Raw genomic sequence first — 22,214 nt, 5'->3', positions numbered from 1 at the left:
AAGCTAAGATTTTAAACCCTTGTGCGCAGAGCTAAGGTTTGCCATGGGTTTTAGAAAGGGAATAAACACAAAAATAAGGGAATGCCACTTCCACAGCTGGTTGTATCAAGGTGCAACTGCAAATTGAGAAGGGGAGAGAGTCTCAGTGGCACCTCTTGAGCTGGGTACCCCTTCTCATCTTTGCATGATCATTGCTAGAGCCACACAGGAATGCTGCATTCCCCAGAGCCAGACCACCCTGCAAATCCAGCTCTCAGTGCCAAACACCAACTGGCCCCAATTTTTCCCCAGGGCACAAAGGCTTCAAGGCCTAAAGCTTCCGACCTTCACGTTCCAGCCGAGGGCGTCCGCAATATCAAGAGCATGTGGGAGAAAGGGAATTTCTCATCGCCTTCTGGGACAGGAACACCAAATAAGGTATGTGTTAATTATCCTAGTGATTATAAAGAATTGTGCTCAGGACCTGGCCTTGCATTCGTGCTCCTGGGAGTAAGCCTGCCTGCTCCTGTTGGCATCACTGAAGAATATCCCAAAGGATCCTGAAGGCATCAGAAAGCCACAAGATGGTGTGGCTGCAATATTGAGTGTAATGGAAGAATTTAGTGACCTACTGAGCTCAGTTATGAGACATTCCAGAGCCACATCAGATATCTTAGAAAAATACATCTGGGTCATTCAAGCAGAGTACAAAGAAATTCTTGGAGTAGGGTAAAATTCTTTTGGAGAGCAGAAGAGCTTTGAATAGGCAGGATAGTGATGATAATTTTTTAGATATTTCATAGAAGTATTTGTGAGACCTTTGTCTTTTCTGTGTAAATCCTTAAGGCAACATTTTCTTTCTATAAATTGATGTGAGTTGCTGGGCATTTATCATAGGCAAAAAGATGAGCCATAGGTTGAATGGGTTGTTACAGATAGCCATTAACTTTTACTAATTTGTTCTAGCTTTTTAAAGATTTAATGTTTTAAATTTTAGGCCACTTCTCTATTGTGTAGTTATTTTGAAAAAAAAACGTAGTTTAACAAGAGGAAAAAAGTAGATTTGGATTGATGTCTCTTCTATTAAGCTAAAGATTTTTGGAGTTTGAGCTTGTGTTAGAAACAGCATGATTATGTCTGACATTTATTACTGGGGTGGCAGTAAAGTGGAGATGTTTTTGTCAGTGCATGTATATAATTTTTGAAAACTAGAGGGCAGCAGCACTGTGTAATTCACAGGGACAAGACCTTCAGAGCATACAGGATATCTCTGAGCAAGCCATAGGCTCGGTGATGACCTCTGTATTAAACCCAGGCTTGGCTTTACTTTTAAATCTAAGCCGTGGTAAACAGATCAAAAGCCATTCTGAAAGTCTGCTCATTGGATTTTATAATTTTGCAGGAAACTGCTGGACTGAAGGTTGGTGTCTCCAGTCGTATCAACGAGTGGTTGACCAAGACCCCAGAAGGCAACAAATCCCCTGCTCCAAAACCTTCTGTAAGTAAGCTTGGAACAACCATCTCTTCAGTAGGGGCAGGGGATGCTTCTTCCACCAGCCTTTGGAGGAACTCTGCTACTTGAACAACCATCTCTTCAGTAGGTGGGCTCTCCTGGGGCAGGGGATGCTTCTTCCACCAGCCTTTGGAGGAACTCTGCTTTGTGTCCTCTGGGCAGCTCACACCCCTCTGGCTGCTGACTCCTTGTGGTCAGAAAATGGGGAGAGGAAAAAAACAGGGAAGTTCTCACCTTAAAGCTCAGAGAAGCACTTCTCTGGTAGAGCATGGCTTTAATTTACCTCCCGTGAAAGGCTTACCATTAATTTAGAAATGACCAGCCACAGAGCCCAGATTGCACACTTACACACACTTGGAGTTTGGCCCTTGCCCTGTAAAAATCTTCCAAGTATGTTTTAAAACACAACTGAAATAATTTATTTTTTTATGAGCCTAAATGTAACTCCTAATGAAGGTCCTTTATCCTGCCCATTAGTTCAGCAAGGATCAGAGCAGAAAATGCTGTTGAGGTAATAAACTGGGAATATGGGAAGCAGCAGGAAGAGGTAACTGTGGGGTGGGGAAGGGTAAGGATGAGGGACCTAAATATCCCTACTGGAGAATTGTTTGTGATGTTAATGATTTAACTTCAGGATTTTGTTAAAGAGCTGATTTCTTTCTGTATCTTTGTGCAGTGTTTTTCTGCCAGTTCACCTGCCCTTTATGAAAAGTGTAGCCTGAAAAACACTTTCTCATTTCACACTCCTGTTTGTCCTAAAGAGGAGTTTGAAATTTGCAGCATTGTCCACTACAGAATCTGCCTCCAGATTTTTCTCTCTTTTCTTTTAAGTTACATCTTTTAGACAATGTAAAACTAATCTCTTGTTTTTCCCTCAGCCAGCTGTTTCTATCTATGTCTTAATTTCCCTCTTTCTCAATAGATTGTTCTTTCTTCTTTCAATGTCTCTGCTTGAAGGAACGTGCCCTCCTCCTATTCTTCTTTGGGGGTCTGTTTGCTAAGTTGGTCAGGTAAACCTTTTTATAATTGAATGAAGGTTTATATACATCTATAATGTGTGTTTTGTTTTTTTTTTTTTGGTCAGGATTAATCAAAAGGAAGGCTAGAATTTCTGATTTAAGCAAATAACTTCTCACCCACATCACATTCCACCAAAGTAAAGAAATGTTCAAACTTTTTGTGACCATCAAAATTTTTGTGGGTTTTGGAAGACTATTGAATTCAGGGCACAGCAAAGATTTCAGTTTTACAGTGAAGTCACAGATCCCAAGTTATTTCAGGACTATGGAAATGAATTTGTGATGATGTCCCCTGAAAATGGCTTTGTGATAAGGTCAAAATTGCTTTCTTCCTTCCTCTGTTTCTTCTGAGCTGCCTTTTTAAAGAGCAGAATTGGCTTCAAGTTTTAATCATCAGCAACCCTGTGTGGCTGCAAATTGTGATCAGTTCTAGAGGGTCTCTGCTGGGTGCAAATACCCCTTGCAGGAATCTCATTTCCATTCATCACTGAGCATTTCACAGGTAGAAATTCTCACTAGCAGAAAACTTACCTCCCTACAGATGGCCAGTACAAAATCCTGGAAGCCATGCAGGACTTGAATTCTTCCTGAAAAGGAGAGTACTTATGTCCAAAATTGTTTGAGTCTCTTGTTTGCCAAGCACAGAGGTTGATATCAATCCAGCTGCCCAGCAGATATAATTTTCATTTGCAGCCCTCCTTTTGCCCAAGAAGCTAATTGACATTTTTATGGCATTTTGATTAAAGTCTCAATAATACACTCATTTTCAGAGATTCTTTATTCACTTTACCTCACCTGTTTTTTTGGGTTTTTTTTTGGTTGTTGCTGTTGTTGGTTTTTTTGGGTTTTTTTGTTGTTGTTGCTTTTTTTTATCAATTAGTGATTGGCACATCCTAAGGTTGCAAGGGATACAATGGAAATTTAAATGGACATGAAGGACTACAGTGATAAGTTCTGAAATCTGTATTTAAGGATGTAGAGCAGGATCTGCTGTCCTGTTGTATGAAAACTCCAACTCTGTTTTTTACATATTTTTTAAAAGAAAATATTTGTATTTTGATCTAAAATAACCAAAAAACTACTTTTGAATTCCTCCCTAGCAGAAATACTTCCCCTGAAGAAATATGGGGATTTTTTTCTGCAAAAATTGGATTTTTAATTTTTTTTGGTAAAAATCTGAGGGTGCAATAACTTTTCACTACACTTCCTAAGTTGAACATAATGAATTAAGACCAGTCTGTGCCATATGAAATTGATGCAATAGGATTGGTTTTTGTCTTAAAACGTGGATATGTGTGGAGTTATTTTGTGAAATATAATTCTTTATAACTGATAGGCAATGTAGTATTTACCTCTGGTGGATGTTCTTCAATTTCTCTTGTGAGGAAGTTGCATTGTAACTTTTTCTTTCACAAGTGAAAATAAACCTGAACTCATGTTGGTTTCTGTTCTCTGCCATTAAAAATGCAGGATTTAAGACCAGGAGATGTATCTGGCAAACGTAATCTCTGGGAGAAGCAGTCAGTGGAGAAGCCAGCTGCTGCTTCTAAGGTAAGAACACTTCTGGGCAGAGTTTACAGGATAATATTCTGTTACTAACCCACCTTTTTAGCTATAAAAGAAAGAACAATGAGGTTCAGAAAGCAGTGTATCTCTTTTATATTCCTGTTTGGCTGAGCTGTGTTATGTGTGGACATCTGTTGGTTTTTGGTTGTTTTTTTTCTTGTTAGAAATAGCAATTTTCTCCTCTATGGGATTTTAATTATGTGTTGTTGCTTTTTCAAACAGGTATCAGCTACGGGAAAGAAATCAGAGACTAATGGTAAGTAATGCCATAATATTGCACCTTTTTCTATAATTTAATACATATTATTACATATTTATAATATAATAATGTTATGCATATATTGTTAACATACACTATTATACGTATATTTAATGAAATAATACATACAATATTTGATGATATACATATAATAATATAATGCAAACATTGTAATACCTATTATTATACAGAAACATTGCCACATTTTTGCATAGCTGCACCTGTGTTTTAAAATGCTGCAGCTGTTCTTGTTGATGCAGAAACCCCTTTTTACCTTTGCCTTTCAAAACTCCATTAAAATATCATTGAAACATGAATGGCTGAGAAATTGCTTTTGCTGGAGCTGTGCATTGGTGTCTTTTCAGGGCAAAAATAGTTATGCTATTGTCATTTTGAAACCACTGGCTGGTGAAACACGACCTAGTTTTACAGAAAGAAATCAGCAAAATAGACCTCTTAGCTTTTTATTTCTATTTTAACCTAAAGCACCCCAAATAAACAAACTAAACTACTTGTATGGCTAAGAACCAGTGGGGAAGAATGGAAGTTCATTGATCAGTTTAATAGCTTTAAGGCTGCTTTGCAACATCCCTTGATTCTTTGCTAAGACTGAAGTGATCAAATCGAGAAAAATTCTTGGTTTTCTACACTTGAATGTGTGCCCACCCATTTTTAGTGGTTTTATGTAAATCCAGAGGTATGGTGTGCCTGTGAACTTTTCTTTTTGGTTGAGAGCCGTGCAAAGCAGAATTGTTTTGCTCCTCTTGTCCTTTTTCAAACCAAAGTGTCAGGAGAGGGCTTTTTGGGCTGGCTCAGGGTGAGAGCACCATGCTGCCATGGAAGGTGTTCTCCAGCCACAGGAGCAGTCCCAGCAGAGGAGTTTGGACACTGCTGAGCCTCTCCTCAGAGGCTGAAATTCTGATTTTTGTCCCTCTGGGGACCCCCTCGGAGCACCCCCAGTAGAGGAGCAGAGCAGCACCCAGCTCGTGTGCTGCCTTCTTACATCTTGACCTAGAGGGCTGTGCCTTTTCTGTGCTAGAGATGTGTTTGGGTTGTTTCAAGCCATATTTAATGTGTCTCTTTCTCAGCAGGTTTGAGACAATGTGAGAAAGAACCGTAGAAGGCCACTAAAGACGCTGGACCAATCAGTTTGGGGGAAAAAAATAAGGAAAAAGTGCTAAATTGTTCTTTTTATATTTATGTTTATTTACCAAAATGTCTTTTTTTTTTTTTTTGCATTATCCCAGTTAAAACCATGTATATTAGCACTGTATTTAATAATCAGTCTAGACATTCATCAGAATAGTACTGCCTTTGCACAAGAGCCTTTATTCCTAAAGAAACCCATGCTGTGAAATATATACTCTCCTACTGAAAGTCATAAATATGTATCTGAACAGTGATTTCAGCTGGCATTAGAGGTCAACCCAAAACACATGTAAAGTGAAGTTGCTTGGGAAAGGTGTGCAGTAAACCTATAAAACCAATGGTTACTTTTGTAATACAGAAGTCTTTTTCTTTCTGCACTTTAGACTAAGGCATGGAAGAAATATCTTTAGTTGACAATGTAATATTTTCTGTAAGTTGCCCATGTCATGAGAAATACTGCATCAATAATGTGTTTTAATTTTTTTTTGTTTTATACTTTTTTTAAGTATCAATTTTTCCATTCTAGTTTAAGTTAATACCTAAATTTGGATGATTATGTTAGCTGACAGCGGTACTGATATTTCTTTTTGTTGTTAGTGACTAGTAATTGAATGCAGTCTAGAATATATATACACACATAGCTTTACAAAGTTTAGCCTAAAGGCACTACTAATGGTAGAATGCTTTAATATGTGCTAGAGTATTATATTTAGCAATAAACATACATAATTAGCCAATATCACAGCTTAAAAAAAATAAAGACAAAATCACACACTTTTCTATAGTAAGATTTCATAATTGTCATTAGAGGTATGGTGAGATAAGTATAAAAAAAATTAAATGTCAGTTGCCCAGTAATGGGTAATTAAAAAGAAAGTATAGTTTTTAAAAGAGGAAAAGGTAAGGGTATAGAGGGTCAAAAATAGGTCACTTGTATAAAACGTTGTAGTTTAATTTATATAAAACTACCATAATTAAAAAGAAAAAAATGTAAGCAGAGTTGGAGCTTGTTTCAAATGACTGTACACTATATCTTGCCATCCATCAGTGCCCTACACCAGGTCCACCAAAAATGAAGTAAACCTCTGTCTTTGTGATGCTTCTTTTTACCTCTCTCCCCTGAATATCTTATTTACAGACGTTTTCATTTGTATATAGTAAACACATGGCTTTGAGACGTCAGCTTGGTTTGGATTTACATGCCCTACAGTTTGGCATTTGCATCCTACAGTGTATGGGTGGCATAAACTGAGCAACTCAAGTAGCCCCTGAGCACGTTGTTAACAGCTTTGTTGTGCACCAGAACCCCCAGGACCTCCCTTGTCACCACTTCCATGTCTTACAGCATCTGGCTTCTTCCTAAAGGTTCTATTTCAACCCAAAGCTGGGCTCCCCTGCTCGGCTGAGACATCTTGTTTACATGCAGAGATGCACAGAGTTATCTGTAGGGGGTGAAGCTGTGCCTGACACTGTCTGTGAGTTGTCGTGGTTTTTGTTTGGGGGTTTTGTAAACGCTCCTCTGAGTCTTTCAAATACATCTGATAGCTGCAATAAAAACAATTTGTTCAAACGATGTATTCTGAAACTGCATCTGCAATAAATGGGATATTTCCAGCAGCAGCCCCATTTGTTAATGAGCAGGAATGGACCAGTTGTTGTAAGTGGGATAGGAATTGTGCTAAGTCTCCATGAGATAAGGTGAAGAACCCCTAAGGATGTCCCTCCTGATGCCACAAACCAGCTTCGCTTTGGCCTAGCAAAATCTGTCTGAAAATATTTTAGAGCAATTAACTGAGAAGCTGTCCCAGGATTTGCTTTGGTGATTTTGAAGAAGTTTTTTCCATGCTTTCCTTAGATAAAGCCAGCCTCTGTCTGAGTGTAATATTCTGGGTGCTGCCAGCAGAGCTGCAAAAATCTAAGTTTATGTTTGAGCCTCCCAGTCTGATGTTGGAGGCAGCCCTTATGTTCAGCTGCCTGGGTTTTACTCTGAGTTATTCCTTCCATGATGCTGCCTTTGACTTTCCCTACAAATCACACAGGAGTTCAGTTTCTGGGTGTTCAGAGGAAGTTACAGCTTTGTTCTTTAGGTCCTAGCTAGAGCTAAATCCTGTTTTGAAGAATAAGCCACAAAGTGATCTGTATGTCCTGTCCTCCCACAGAAATTAGAAACTTATTTCTATCTGTATTAAAATTTGTAAAACCCCAGACTTTAGAAAAACTATATAAAAAATTTAAGGACTACACTGATTAACTTTTGTGGTTAATAAACTTTATTCATATAAAATTTTAAAGCTTTAGAAAGACACTATGAAAATCACAAATATATAAAAAGCAATGTAATTAGAGCATTTTTTGACAGTGACTCATGAGCCAGTATGACTGACCACACTGGAAGTAACATACAAAAAACTCCATGTAAGTCCCTGTTTTTTTATTAAGCATGTCTCTAATTAAGAAAGACCAGATAAAAAGGAAAGGAGAAGAGATTGTCTTTTTACTACTAATCAAAACCAGATTTCTGCTAAGCACCTTTACAAAAAGCCCACCCTTATTGCTGCATTGTTATATCAGTTAGTGGTCTCCTCCTTAAAACAGGAAAAAATAACTGCTCATAATGATTATCAAGTACAGAAGAAGAAATGAAGATCAAGCTGCAGAGCACATCTAATCTGGAAGGAGTTAAACGGAGGTCCTGCATTTAATACTCTGCTTTGAATGGGTAGTCCTTGTGGTTGACAGCTCTGAAAAGAGAAAGATCTTGTTATTCAAGAAAAGGAGAAAGCTCTTGTTGTTCAAGCAGTGCAGAAAGTATCCTGAGCAGCATTTCCCTGTTGCAGCCTCCCTCCCCTCCTGCCAGGGTACTCAGGTTCTGCAGCTGTCATTGAACTGAACACAGGTCTGGAGAAAGCCCCTGGAACAGCAATATGCTGGAGGGAACACTCCAAATGAACCTCTCTTCTGAAGATCCAGGGCATGCCTCATTCAAGTTTAAAGTTTTGGTTTGGGTCATGTATGTTTTCAAGTTGGGGTGTGTGAAAATACAGACAGAAATAGGATGAATGGATAGTAAGGATAATAAGGAACGTACTGGGTCACTGGAACTGCCCTCCAGTTCCTGTTAAAGCTGAGGATGACATCCATCTCCTTTTTGGACAGTTCAAAGTCAAACACCTAACAGGGAAAGAGAAAAGAAAAGTTAGGTTTGAGGTTTGTGAGTAGTTAGCTGCTAAGTGTGCTTCATGCAGCAGGGAAAGAGAAAAGAAAAAAAAAGGCTCTTTTTAGTTAGGTTTGAGGTTTGTGAGTAGTTAGCTGCTAAGTGTGCTTCATGCACTTAGGACTTGAGGTAGGAATGCATTAAGCACAGTTAAGCAATCCTCTTATTTCTGAGGCAAATAAGAACCCTTGAAGTCATCAAGACAGTCCTTTTGTTTTTGAGGTGCTGTTCATAGCAAGGTCTTAAATTTCTGGGTGGCTGAATCCCAACACCACTGCACTTTGTGTTGTAATGCTCTCAGAGGGTTTAGGTGCTCAGGATGTGTCACAAATACTGGAACTGGAGGTAAATTTTCTGCTATGAGAGAGGGCTACTGGGTATCAACTGCAAATAGTTGCCTCACAGTAATCATCTGAATAGTTCTTTCCAGGGGTTCATAGGAAAAATAACCCCAAACCCTCCCACCATGGATTGAAAGCAACACAGAGGTATTGTATAAGATGCCACACCTTATGAGCAAACATCCAGCTGAACTTCACTGCCAAGGGGAGCCACAGCCTCACAGTGAGACAAACTCTAACAGGCCTGGTGTTTGTTCTCAGCTTGTTCCTTTACTCCCTAAGGACCTGTTAACCTTTTCCCCAAGGGCAAGTCCAAACCTGGGGCTCCCTTTCTGCAGCAGCAGAGCTCAGACAGCCTGGTGTAACCCATTTCTCTCCTAGCAGGCACAAAATGTTTTCCCCAGACTTTCAAATCTCTGGATCCCCCTTCCAGTGCCTCAGGTGCTGCCTGGAAACACAGAGGAGCCATGGGTGCCCATGCTGCACAAAACCAGGCAGCAGCATTTCCCAAGGGAACTTCACCTTCATGTTCTCCTCAACACGGTGTGGCTTGTCAGACTTGGGAATGACAATGATGTCTCTTTGGACCAGAAAGCGGATCAGGACCTAGGAAAGAACAAGGAGGAGCATGGACACTGAGGTCCCAGGAAATCTATTCAAACACATGTTGTGGATTTTTTTTTCTTTTATTTGACAACTTCTTTTTCACTTTTTGGAAGACTACCACTTTGCACACAGGAGTTTGATATGCCAGGATTCGCTCATGTATTTGACAGAAGACTGGCAAACCATAATTGTTTTCAAGCCTATGTTGTTTCTACATTGTGGCTTTTGCAGGATTTGTTTTGTTTTTGTTGTAAGGAAAAAAAAAAGATGCTCTGGCTTGTATTATGGGAGTGCTCACAGTCCATGAGCATAATGACACTACAGATTATTTTGGGCTCACAGGTAAGTACTCACAAAGGTTCAGCTTTTGGAAGTCCATCAAAGGAAAAATGTATTTAGAGGATTTAAAAGTTCCCTCCCCGCAAAAACCCCAACTGTTGCATACATTTTTTTCATCCTGCTCTCCTGTCTTAAAATATTATTGTCTTTGATTGCATGTGAACATGTGGCTTTGTTTCAAGTGCAGGTTCTGCACACCCCAGGCAACAACTAATTTGTGTGACTAACGAACTAATAGAGAAAAAGAAACCTTAAATAATCAAGCAGCTTTCAATAATTCTTTGTGAACACAAGCAGATTGGAGGCAATCAAATATGTCTCCAAATTGCAGGGCTCTTCTGAACAATAACTTAGCTGAAAGAAGGAATAAAAATTTAGGAAGGTGAACACCTGAGGTAAGCATGTACCATTGCTGATCATCCAACCCAAAACTTGGCTCTCAAGACCTGCTTGTAAATAGCTGATAATTTTTATGAATGCTGTTAAGAACTTGGGCAGAATGGAGAGTCAAGAACTTGGACAAATGAAGAGTCAAGTTCAGCCACATTGTATGTATCTCTAGAGAAAGTAGCATCTGCTAGGATGCTGCTTTCTTATTCTTACCGGTCTGTAAGACATCTGAGGAGGATGAATGTTTTGCTCTGGCAACTTACCTGGGCAGGGCTTTTATTATGTCTAGCTGCAATGTCTTTAATCTTGGGGTCATCCATAAGTGTGGGTTCCCCTGGCTTAGCCCTGTTAAAAAACAGAGAGGGTGGCAGTAGAAAGGTGATGGCTTTGCTGTAGGAGCTTTACATCATGTGACACAATCTGCATCAAGACAACAGAACTTCTCATTTTAACTGTACCATTTACCTAATTTTAAAATAATTAATAATAATAATCTTCTTAGTTCAACTGCAGTGTTTTGTGTGCAGAAAGGCTGCAGTGCTCTCTTACCACGGGCGGTTAGGAGAGCCCAGGGGGCTGTATGCAGTCACAGCCAGCCCTTTGGATTTGCAGTACTTGACCAGCTTCTCCTGGGTCAGGTATGGATGACATTCCACCTGCAGGCACAGAAAGATGGCTGATAAAAGAGGCAGACTTTGCTGAGCTGCAGAGCATTACATTTTAAATCCTCTTGGGTCAAAGAAAATGTGACTTCCAATGTCATGATTCAAATCTATTTTATGAAAAAGTTGTTAATGTCACAGCAGTATCTAGGGGCCTACCAGAGAACAGAGCTTTCTCATGCTACATATTACCCACAGAAAGCAAAAAATAGAAGAGTGGAAGTGTTATCTGTGTGGAATGTGGTAAATGAGCCTTCCTGGACTACTGCAGGGCAGGATTGCATTGTCAGAGGGGCAGCTCTGAATGCCTGAAGTTGATTTTCTGCTCTGATGCATCCACAGAAAGCAAAAAAAAAGATGAGAAAAGTGGAAGTGTTATCTGTGTGGAATATGGGAAATGAGCCTTCCTGGACTACTGCAGGGCAGGATTGAATTGTCAGAGGGGCAGCTCTGAATGCCTGAAGTTTATTTTCTGCTCTGATGCACCCAACCTCTCCTTGCCTCAAGGAGCCCCTTTCATTCCTGAAGGAGCTTGGGGAGGTGATCTGAGCTAACCTAAGCAAGCAAGTTGATGTTGCAAGTAGATGTTTGGGTAAGACATCCTGAAAGCAACAGGAGCTCCACGGGGATGCTGCTCAGCTGCCACAAGCCATGGCATGAGCACAGGGCTGTGTCTGTGCCCTTCACATGAAGCAAGTTCATGTTGCAAGTTTGGGTAAGATATCCTGAAAGCAACAGGAGCTCCACGGGGAGTTGCCACAAGCCATGGCATGAGCACAGGGCTGTGTCTGTGCCCTTCACATGGTCCTGTGGACACACCCAGCTGTCTCTGAACACTGGAGCTTCTCTATCAGGCATGGCAACATGAAAAACGTGTACAGTAGTTAACTTTCACCTGAGCTAGTGTGGGGATTTCCCTGGATACTCCCCATCTGGAAGAGATGGGCATTCAGCACCCTCGCCTGCGTGCAAAAAGTTGCATGTGGAAGAAAATCAGAAGGTGCCTAAGCTGCTGCTGTTCTGTGATTACATTCATGAGGTATGTGGTGAGAATTATGTAATTGTACTCTTCAACCTCCTTTCTATAATGAAGCTGAGTGGTTTATTTTATGTTGAAAAATGAGTAAGTGCTGTGCAATCCTGTATAGTCCCATGTTGGTGCAGAAATTCCCAGTGAGGATTTTGCTGAATATATTTAAGATTACTCTAAATATAGATTATATATTATTTATATAGAACATGCATATTATATGTTATATGAATTTAGGTATACTCTGATTATGTATATACACACACATATTAAATATATTTAGAAATACTTCTAAATGGAAGGTTCCAGCCTCATGGAAAGGGGATCTAAACAATCCTTAAAGTATGGATTCCAATCCTAACTCATTCTATGATTCCAATCCTAATCCATTCTATGATTCCACACTGCAAGGTTAGCTGAGGAAGGGAAACAAAATTCTCACCTGGTTCATTACAGGCTTGTGCTTCAGTCCTGGCTTGTTCAAGATCCTTTCAATCTGCTCATGGTTAAAATTGGACACACCAATGGCTTTTACCAGGCCAGCATCCACCAGCTCCTCCATGGCCTAATGAGTAAGGACAACCAAGGTGGGTGTGAGTTGGTGGTATTACTGTCAAACTACATTGTTTTATTTCTCTCAAGCTTGTGGCAAATGAACAAACAACTCAGGCTAGATTAGATTACATAAAACTATCTCAGTTCATGAAAGAAAATAGAATCCTAACTGTATAAACACCCAGTAAATTAACAGCCACACCTAGATTAATCTGAAGGGTTGGTTCTACCATTGTGTGTATCCAAATATTTTAGAAACACTAACTACAGTGCTGGTAGATTCCTTCCCTTTAGCCTTACTAAAACCATCCCCTTCTTGCTCCCCAAAACAAGAGATACAAACAGGCTGAAATACAATTTTGTGTGGCTGTCCTTCATACCCAAACATATCCCTCAATTTCATTTTGCACACAGATCTCTGCTCCATCTTTAGAGCTGATACTTTCTCTGAAGAGCAGCTATTGACTTACCTCCCACGTGTCCAGAAAATCTGTGTCACTGGGAATACTGTGACCCTTGTCATCCAGAGGATGCAGCTCTTCACCAGCCTGTCAAATCAAGGCAGATAATACACAGACTTTTTAAAGTGTTTTAAGTGTTGAATTTCCCACAATGTGTCAGCACTTTGGACTGCATTTACAGGCAGCAAGTTAGCAGGTTGTTCAAACATCTTGCATAACTAAAAATGATGCCTGTCCATTAGTATTCTCTTTTGGATGAGGGCCATATTTAGCAAAATCAGTCCCTGCATGCAAGGAGTATGGGGATTACAATAATTATGTAACTTTGGCAGACCTGGAGAGGAGTGAACAGACACTCCACAGCCCCTTTATTCTAGTTTCTTTTTTATTTTACACAGATGTAGACTGGGGGAAGAAACACATTCCCTCTGTGCTACGCTTTCTTTTTCACTGCTGTTTACTTCAGGCCAAGCCAACATCCCCAAAAACCTAGATGTCCATGCTGTAAGCACCATCCTGTGCTGGTTCCCAGAAGACCCAGGGGTCTCACACCTCCATCTCCTTCCAAAAGGCATCAAAAGCCAGACGCCTGTGCTAAAACACACCACTGCTTTAGTGACCAAATTCTTGCTGCCACAGGGATCAAGAAGAGGCAAATGAACCCCATATCCCAGCTGTGTGATGAAGATGGCCACAGCAAAGGGGAGAGGATGCAGTGTGTGGTAAGGAGGAAAGGTGTGGAGAGCAGAACTACCTTGAATCCCATGGGGAAGTGCATCAGGTAGAGGTCCAGGTAGTCCAGCTGGAGTGCAGCAAGGCTCTTCTTGAATCCTACCTTGACCAGGTGCTTCTCATGGAACGTGTTCCACAGCTGGGGGGAGAGAACAAGCCCCACTGTCACTTCACAGCTCCCACAGGGCGGGCCAGGGGACAGAAGCTTCTCACTTGGAGGTGCGGGAGGAAAACTCCCTCCCCACTGAAGTCAGTACATGCTGAAGATGAGGAGGTAACATTTCACTGTTAAGGCAGGACAAACATACCACAGAGCCAACAGTCATGGAGGTGGAGTCAGGATTCCCACTTGTGAGAAGGTATTCTCAGGTACAAATGTAACCATTTGGCAAGTGCATCTGACACAGCAAAGCTGTAGTGTTACAATTATTTTTTTTAGCCTAAATTTTGACTATTGAGTCATAGATACCTTCTTTCTGTCCCTTTTAACTGTCCACGTAGGGAATGGTTGTCAATTTTACTTCATTTTTGAAATCAAAATTCAAGTTGTTTAAATAGAAGAACAAGTATTATTAAAAGAAACCACGTTCTTTAACAAAAACAAAGTTTAATGTGGGAAATCTTAGTTAATCTCAAAGTTTTCTGGTTTTGCTGGTGAAAACGCCCAAATTTATTAGCTCCTTTTTGTTAAGGAGCACGTGTGGGACAAGTGGATGAAATAAGGAGTGAAGAAAACACCTATAAAATGCTTTGATTTCTGTTCCCTTTCAGGATTACCATTTGTACTTGACAGAGTTTTCAAATGTCTTGCTTAGCACTGATGAGTCCAGACAACTCTCTTGCCTTTTTTTTTTCCCCCCTTATCTTGGGTGCATCCAATTGAACATCCGGTACAAGTTACTTAATCAATGTCAGGAAATTATTAGTTCAGCAATATCTGTGATATCTTTCCTAAGTTGTCAGCAGTACCTGATAAAGCCGAGTCCAAACTGCAAATACAGGATGGGACTTTTCAGACACAACAAGAAAACCATGAAGTGAATGTCAGAGAAGGGAACAGGTCCCTGTGTTACTTTACAGGTCCAACAAGGGTTTCTCTGCAAGAAAAGCTAAATGCCCCAATAATCCTGCACCCTTGTACCTTGGTGACAATGAAGAGGTCCTCCCGTTTCACAGCTCCCTCCTTGATCTTCTGCTGGACCGCGTTCCCTATCTCATGTTCGTTCTGGTAGAAGTAGGCACAGTCGAAGTGGCGGTAGCCGGCATCGATGGCAAACTTCACCACCTCTTCCACCTTTCCCGGAGGAGCCTGAAAGCAGACAGAAGCCAGCCATGAGCTCTGCCATGTCCCCCTGGCAGGTCTCAGTGCTGTGACAGCTCCTCAGTCCCCTTTTCCAGCTGCTCCTGGAGTTTGCTCATCACCTGTGTTTAATTGGAACCCGGCGGAGTTTCCAGGCGCAGCGGCGTCTCTGCACGGAGCAGAAAGGAGTTTGTTTCTGCAAGAAAAACCAACTCTGCCGCTGCCAGCAGCGCAACCTCCTCTGCCATTTCCCCTCTTTGCTCCCTGGGTTGCCCAAGCAGTTTCGCCACTTCACCTTCCCCAAATCCTCCCCGCCAGGGCGGGGTACCCAGAGTCCCCCAGACCGCGACCCCATCCCGGCGCTGCTCGCCGCTGCCCCTCGCTCTTTTCGGCCCGATTCTTTCCCTTCCCCTCTTTTACTCCGTGCCTCCTTCCACCTTCCACGACCCCTAATTTATATGTTTTTTTGCCTTTCCCCCCTTGCCTGCTGCTCCCCCCGCGCCTGGCATCCCGCCCGGTTACACAAGCGGCCGCCATCCCGCCCGCGCAGGGCACGGATCCGCTGTTAGAGGGAGCGCTTCCCTCTCTATTCTCTCGTTTTTAACTTCAATTCTCATCCCGGCATCTCCCCCCGCATCCCCACCCTCCCTACCTGCCAGGTGCCCAGCCCCAGGGCGGGTATCTTCATCTTGTTGCTGAGCTCCACGCAGGGGATGGCCATGCTGCCGCTGTCCGTCTGTCCGTCCGTCGCTCGGAGCGCGCACCCGGGGCCGCTATAAGGCTCGGAGCCGGCCCCGCCTCGCCCCTCCCCGTCCCCGCCGGCACCCACGAGGTGCCCGCCAGCCCATTGCAGGATTTTCTCCAGTGGTGGGAAATTGACTTAATTTTTCATGTTTTTCCTCAAAAAATGTTAGGCTCGTCTGTTGTTCAGAGAGGAATTCATTAAAAGGGGACGTGGACCTTACCTTTTAGCTCATTTCTGCGTTCGCTCCCTGCTGGACCATCAGTCTGTGTGAAGGAATCTCTTCCCTGGCCCCCAGTTAAAATTTCGCCCAATTAAAATTCCACCCAGCACTGGTCAGATACTGCACAAGGGATTTGTGATTACAGCTTGTCAACACGGGGTGCTTTAGTCCAATAACCCCCCTGCTTTTTGCATAGGGTGAGAAGTTGTCATAGTTGAGACGGTCACAATACTCCATTTTCAGAAGGTTCAAACCTGTTTTTATTATAACATGTGTGCTTTTTATACATTATTACAAAACTCAGAAGTTTACACTTTTACTCATTGGTCACGAGAGACAAAGTGATTATTGGAACAGGCAGTTGCAGCTTTCTCTTATTTATCCTTCTTTCTTTCTTGGTTTCTACGTCAACAGATCTGTTGGAATATTCTTCCAGGGGTAAACATGGATCCTCTTATCAAACTTCTCTCTGGCTCACAGGAGTTTCTGGCTCACAGGAGCCCCTGTAAAATCTCTTCCAAAAAAAGTGATATTTAAAGGTGGCAGGACACTCTGTATGAGTGCAGTGCCTCAGAAATCAAGAGGCAGAGCCTGGAGGGACAGGGCTGTTTGGCTGGCAGCTGTCTGGAAGAAAAGATGCTTCACACATGAAGGTGATATAAGTTCAACACCCTACCTTAGGCATCTCACATGTCACAGACAATTTTATTTTATTTGTGTTTATTTGTCACAGCAGGGATGCTTTGCTGCTTGAGTCTACTTTTTTCCTTTTCCCTATGTTGCTATAAACTCTCACTTGCTCCCTGCTGATCCCTGACCACCAATTTTAATGCTGTGGAAGTTCAGCTGGTGTCATCTTGTGACTTGTACGGTGTAAGCAAGAATTAAATATTTTATACACAGATTTTAATGTTTGCCTACCAAAATATAGAACAACTATGAGTTATTGAGCCACTAACTGATGTTTGATGTGATTTGTTAAAATTTTTGTGCATTTTCATTATTTCAACTGCTTTTATGGGACAGTATTTTCAGTTGGCTAGCAAATGCATGTTCTGGGTTTAAATACAAACAAAATCTCTTCCTGGTTTCCCTGGCCTGGTTTCTAAGCCATTGGCTTAACCAAGCTTTATTGTCATTTTTCTGTTGCCTTGGATGTCATCACACATTCCAGAATGGGAAAAAAAACCACAAACCAAACTGATATGAAGTAGAGACAGAGAAGCAGGGAATCAGATTTTTCAAAGTGGCTGATAATTCCAGAATGGTCAAACTGGAGCAGCGAGAGGAGGTGTCTTCTATTGAAAACAAATATGAAAAAACACATAGCTCATACAACCCCACCCAAAATGAGAAAAAGGTAAAGCTACTGTGAGAGATGTGATGAATTTGATGGAAAAGAAAGATATAAAAAAGAAAAAAAGGAAAGAAAAGAGAAAAGAAAGAAAAGAGAAAAGTCTGTTGAGGTTTTATAAATTTAGTAATGGTACATTGTTTTTGAGGCCAGAGAGGACCACACTATTCTTACACTAATCTCCAGTTGCATTGAAAAGATTTTATACCAAACCTATGTCATATCTGTATTACTTAATTTTTTATTAAAGGCACTTGGGTGCAACAGCAGTAGGAACTGATTAAAATTATGTACAGATTAGCTAGGAAATGCTGAGATCGAGCTATTAATTGCTATTTATTGCTTTAATTGCAATAAACCTTGGTATAAAGGTATAAACCCCACATAATTGCCTGCTTTTTTTTGCCTTTTTTTTTACCCATTTGTTTAACAGAGCCATCAACAATTTTCCTCCCTATAAATCTTTATTTGAAGACATTAATGATTTTGGAGTGAACTTCCTGCAGGCCAGGGAGGAGCAGGGAGAGATTTTGGCAACTCATCTGCAGCATGGGCTGGCAGAGGAGAATTGCTGGAAAGACTCTGTTACGTGTACAGGCTTTTCTGTTCCAGCATTTTTGTTCTGATTTCTTTATCTGCATCGAGGAAGGCAACTCATTATTCAAAGCCACATAAAACCTGATTTTATGAGGATTTAAAAGGCTTTAATTATTCTCTAACTGCTGTTATTTGCTGGATGCAGTATGGGTGGTGACTGGGACCCATTCACATCAACTTTTTAGCTGAGTCACGGCGATTTCACTTTCTGCAGAGCCTGGCAACTCCCTCGGGCACCCTGCCATGATCTTTAATGAATCAGAGCCCGCAGGTTCAGGTGGTGACTTGTCCACAACCTTGTTAATCATGCCCATGGGTCGCTACCACCTGATTGGAAATGTACTAGTGTCTGATTCAGAGTTGTCCCTCCTTGGGAGTGACTTTTCTAGAGAGCAGTGGTGCTCCTTCTGGTGATCAGATTCTGCTGAAAGGCAAAAAATGCAAATCTCTCACGTGGGCAGTGCAATGGGAGTGCTTTGTCTAGACAGAATCATAGAACCATTAAGGTTGGAGAAGATCTCCAAGACCATCAGGTCCAGCTGTTAGAGATGAAAGGTTTTAGGCAGAAAGTCCCAACCTGGCTGATAGGGTTCCTTGGGGAAACAATTTGCATTATTTTCCTGAACTAATGCTGAGGAGCCTGTCACAAGTGTAAACTCCTGCATAGCTGACAAAACATGGCAATGTATTGATTGCAACAACAGTGAAACAACAAATGTGATTTTTTTACGACCATCAGGTCCAGTTGTTAGAGAGGAAAGGTTTTAGGCAGAAAGTCCCAACCTGGCTGATAGGGTTCCTTGGGGAAACAATTTGCATTATTTTCCTGAACTAATGCTGAGGAGCCTGTCACAAGTGTAAACTCCTGCATAGCTGACAAAACATGGCAATGTATTGATTGCAACAACAGTGAAACAACAAATGTGATTTTTTAAAAACTGTTAAAAAGGTAAGTATCTCTATATATATTTCAGTAAAATTGGGGGTTTTTTTCCCTGTAAGTTTAAAGGAAGCATACTGGGCACCTTTTCAGGATATGCTAAACTGTTAAAAAGGTAAGCATTGCTATTTATATTTCAGTAAAATTGTTTTTTTTTCCTGTGAGTTTAAAGGAAGCATACTGGGCACCTTTTCAGGATATGCAATGGGTGAAGATTGAGACACAGCACAGAACCACACAATGGTGAGGTGGAAAGGGACCTCTAGAATTCATCTGGAACCTCTTCCTTGCTCAAGCAGGGCCACCAGGATCAGGCTGCTCAGAACTGTGTCCAGATGGAGACACCACAACATCTCTGGGCAAACTGTGCCAATGCTCAGTCACCTTTGGAGTGGAAAAATGTTTTGTAATGGTAGAGGGACCTTCCTCTGTCTCACTTTGTGCTCACTGACTCTCATCCTGGCACTGGGCAGTGCTGAAAAGAGCCTGGCTATGTCCTCTTTGCCCCTTCCCTTCAGGTATTTGTATTCATTGACAAGACCCCACCTTGAACCTTCTGTTCTCCAGACTAAGGATCCTCAGATCTCTCAGTCTCTCCCTAAAAGGAGGGAGGACTTAATCCCTTAATTAATTAATTTAGTGCTTTGGCTGAGTCACTTCCCTGTGCCTGTGGGTGTGGGCAGGGTGAAAGTGGCACTGCTGTGCAAAGTGTAGCTGGCACTGTGCAGGAGATGACCATTTTGCAGGGGCCCTTCTTGAAGGATGCCATTGGCACCCAAATTTTGCCCTTTTGTGCTGCACCCTGTCACAGCCTTCAGCGTGTTTGTGAATTGTTGAATGCTCTCAGCCTGTCTCTAAAAACAAAACCAAACAAGCCCCAGTAACTTAGAGCAGGAGAGGTCTGCTCTTACTGAGACAGAACTACTTCTGTCAGTCTTATTTGCACAACATCATGCTCCTGGATCTGACAATGTCAGTAGGAAGAGGTACATCAGCAGTGAACAAAGTTTTTGTGTGAGGAACATTTGCAGAATGCTTTGATTGATTCCCCCCTCAGTGAGTGCAATGGACAGTACCCAAATTTATCAGCAAGCTGTGGATTTTCAGTACTTACTGAAATCATTTCCCTGCAGCAGCTACCTTTGGAGTGGTTGCAAGACACCAATTTTAGTAACACTGAAGTGAAACTTTTCACCAAAGCTCTGAGAGCAGGGTTAGAAATTTCTTGGAAAGAATCAGCAGAGCTGTGTCCACTGAGTCCTGAGCTATGTCCTGTTTCTCCAATATGGTGGTGCAGTTGCTCCCCTCTCCTTGGGACTTCTCTACAGCCTTTGGGATTTCTGTTAGATCCTAAGTGAGGGCTTTTGAGCTCTCCTGGACCACAGAGGGCTGTGCCAGCACCTCACTGTGAGTGGGAATCCTCTCAGAGCTCATGAGCCCTCATGTTTGTGATCCTTGGAGGGCTGTTGCCAAAAGGTGGTGATGGAGCTTGGGCTGATGACTCCATTCCTCCACCCACTGAGAGATGCAAAGGCATCAAATGTGAGTATTCCACTGCACTCAAGGGAAATTTTTGACAGGTACCTTTGTACAGATAGATATAGGTATCTCTGTTTATGCATGCCTGTGAATTAATTCAAATACCCTCTCCAGTACAATAGCAATGGTGCTATCTAGAATCTGTAACTAGGTCATTCTAGTAATTGTAATAAATCCTATTTAATCACTTTATAAATATTACATTAGTCAATGACTAAGTACTGTTAAGCCCTTGTGCACCTTACCCTTTTGCACCATTACCCTTTGCACCTTTTCTTTTTTCCATCTCTGGTTTCCATGTAAATTATTCTGAGCTGGTTCTAATGCAGTTTTCCTTTGTATGCTTCACCTGTGTGGTAAGTGATGGAGTTGGTCTTGCCACTGAACTCTGTTAAATTACATCTTTAGAAATTTATGTTAAAACCTGCTTTCACTAATGCCTTTAAGCAGCCTAACACATTCATTTGGCACATCCATAAGCAGTCACTGTGTTCAGAAGAGCCTTGAATTAAATCCTGTAAGGGCTTTCTCCAGTTCACCAGCTGTACAATCTGATTGCTGCTTATTCCCTGCTTTTAGGGCCTTTCCCCCTCTGAATCTTGGATCTCTTCCACTGCAGTTTTTTAAAAAGAGCTGAGACAACACCTTTGATCCAGATAAGAACGCTGACAACTTGGATCACCTGAGATTAGCCATACAAAGGAAGCGGGGGTGGCTGCTCACGAGAGGAGGGCAGGAAGGCTGTGATGGATGAGGAAATGCACTGGTCTGGCAGCAGCCCAGCTCTCTGCCCTCTGAAGTGTTGATAGAGGCCCTTGTTTGTGAATATGAACAAACAGATACACCAGGGTGGTGTCCAACAGGCTCCCTGAGCAGATATTTACATTTACTAACTGGGAATAGTAAATTTTTAAATGGGATGGATGATGGCTCACTGTTGTCATTGCTGCTGCAAGAGAACTGTCAGCCTTTTATTTAATGGCCTTGTTAAAATAGGTACTATTTTGTCAAGAAGGAGGTACATTCATGTTCGGAGGGGTGAGCTAAAAGCAGAAGACTGGGGATTGAAAATATGCTCAGGTGACCCTGCAGTGGGAATAACTCTTGATAAACCTGTGTGAACAGCAGGCCAGTGGTCCTCCAGCATGGACAGAGTTTAACAGTGCCTTTGTCTTTTTGCCTTTCTGCCTTTTTGTCCTTTTTTTTTTGCCTTTCTCATTTTCTGCGGTTTTGCCTTTCTGTCTTTTTGTCTTTCATCTTTTTGCCTTTTTCGTCTTTTGTCTTTTTGTCTTGTCCCTCTGCCCAGGTGCTGCTTAGGGCATCCCCTGCAGGGTGAAGTGACAGAAATTAATGTTCTCTGTGTGTTTTAGTTCTGAGCTTGTGGCTGTCCCAGCTGCCTGTGCTGACTCACACATGTAGAAATGGCGAGTAACCACATTTATGTAAACAGAGTTGTTTGTTTTTATTACACTGCTACACTCCAAGTTCAATTTTTTTTTTTTTCTCACATATCTATTGGTATCTTACAGCAGAGTTTTCAGTATGGTTGGTGCATAGGGGTAAAAAGGAAAGGTTCTGTAACTGTCTGCAGATCAGTTTCCAAAGGGAATTTTGTAACTCCTTTGGCAAGAGAAGCCAACCATGTGCTGAAACCAGTTTAGGGCAGGTAGTGTGACAATTTTATTTTATTCTGTTCAGAAAATC

At 41.7% G+C, this 22,214-nt stretch overlaps 2 protein-coding genes across 13 annotated transcripts in view; one reads left to right on the top strand and one right to left on the bottom strand.

Annotated features, from left to right (window-relative positions):
* CALD1 (caldesmon 1) overlaps positions 1–7,105 on the top strand; it is a 215,509-nt gene extending 208,404 nt beyond the window's left edge. For 10 of the 12 annotated variants that reach the window (XM_039708113.1, XM_039708116.1, XM_039708119.1 and 7 more), the window contains 5 exons: positions 292–417; positions 1,382–1,477; positions 3,982–4,062; positions 4,300–4,333; positions 5,425–7,105. In XM_039708113.1, the coding sequence (XP_039564047.1) occupies positions 292–417; positions 1,382–1,477; positions 3,982–4,062; positions 4,300–4,333; positions 5,425–5,456 (369 nt within the window). In that variant the 3' untranslated portion in view covers positions 5,457–7,105. The remainder of the gene's footprint in view (positions 1–291; positions 418–1,381; positions 1,478–3,981; positions 4,063–4,299; positions 4,334–5,424) is intronic. The other 2 variants (XM_039708124.1, XM_039708120.1) reach the window with 1 other exon arrangement.
* Positions 7,106–7,737: 632 nt separating this feature from the next.
* On the bottom strand, positions 7,738–15,921 carry LOC120501716 (aldo-keto reductase family 1 member B10-like). The gene is made up of 10 exons (XM_039708329.1): positions 15,768–15,921; positions 14,957–15,124; positions 13,838–13,954; positions 13,093–13,170; positions 12,510–12,632; positions 10,925–11,031; positions 10,639–10,720; positions 9,563–9,646; positions 8,574–8,656; positions 7,738–8,226 (listed from the first exon to the last, which is right to left on the bottom strand). Exons 1-10 carry the CDS (start codon positions 15,834–15,836, stop codon positions 8,184–8,186), a joined length of 954 nt encoding a protein of 317 aa, XP_039564263.1. The 5' UTR covers positions 15,837–15,921; the 3' UTR covers positions 7,738–8,183.
* Positions 15,922–22,214: the final 6,293 nt, after the last annotated feature.

Source organism: Passer montanus, unplaced genomic scaffold (genome assembly GCF_014805655.1).
Source record: "Passer montanus isolate IOZ18808 unplaced genomic scaffold, ASM1480565v1 scaffold20, whole genome shotgun sequence".
Taxonomy (NCBI): Eukaryota; Metazoa; Chordata; class Aves; order Passeriformes; family Passeridae; genus Passer; species Passer montanus.
Note: the sequence above shows the minus strand (reverse complement) of the source record. Positions and strands in the feature narration are given on the sequence as shown.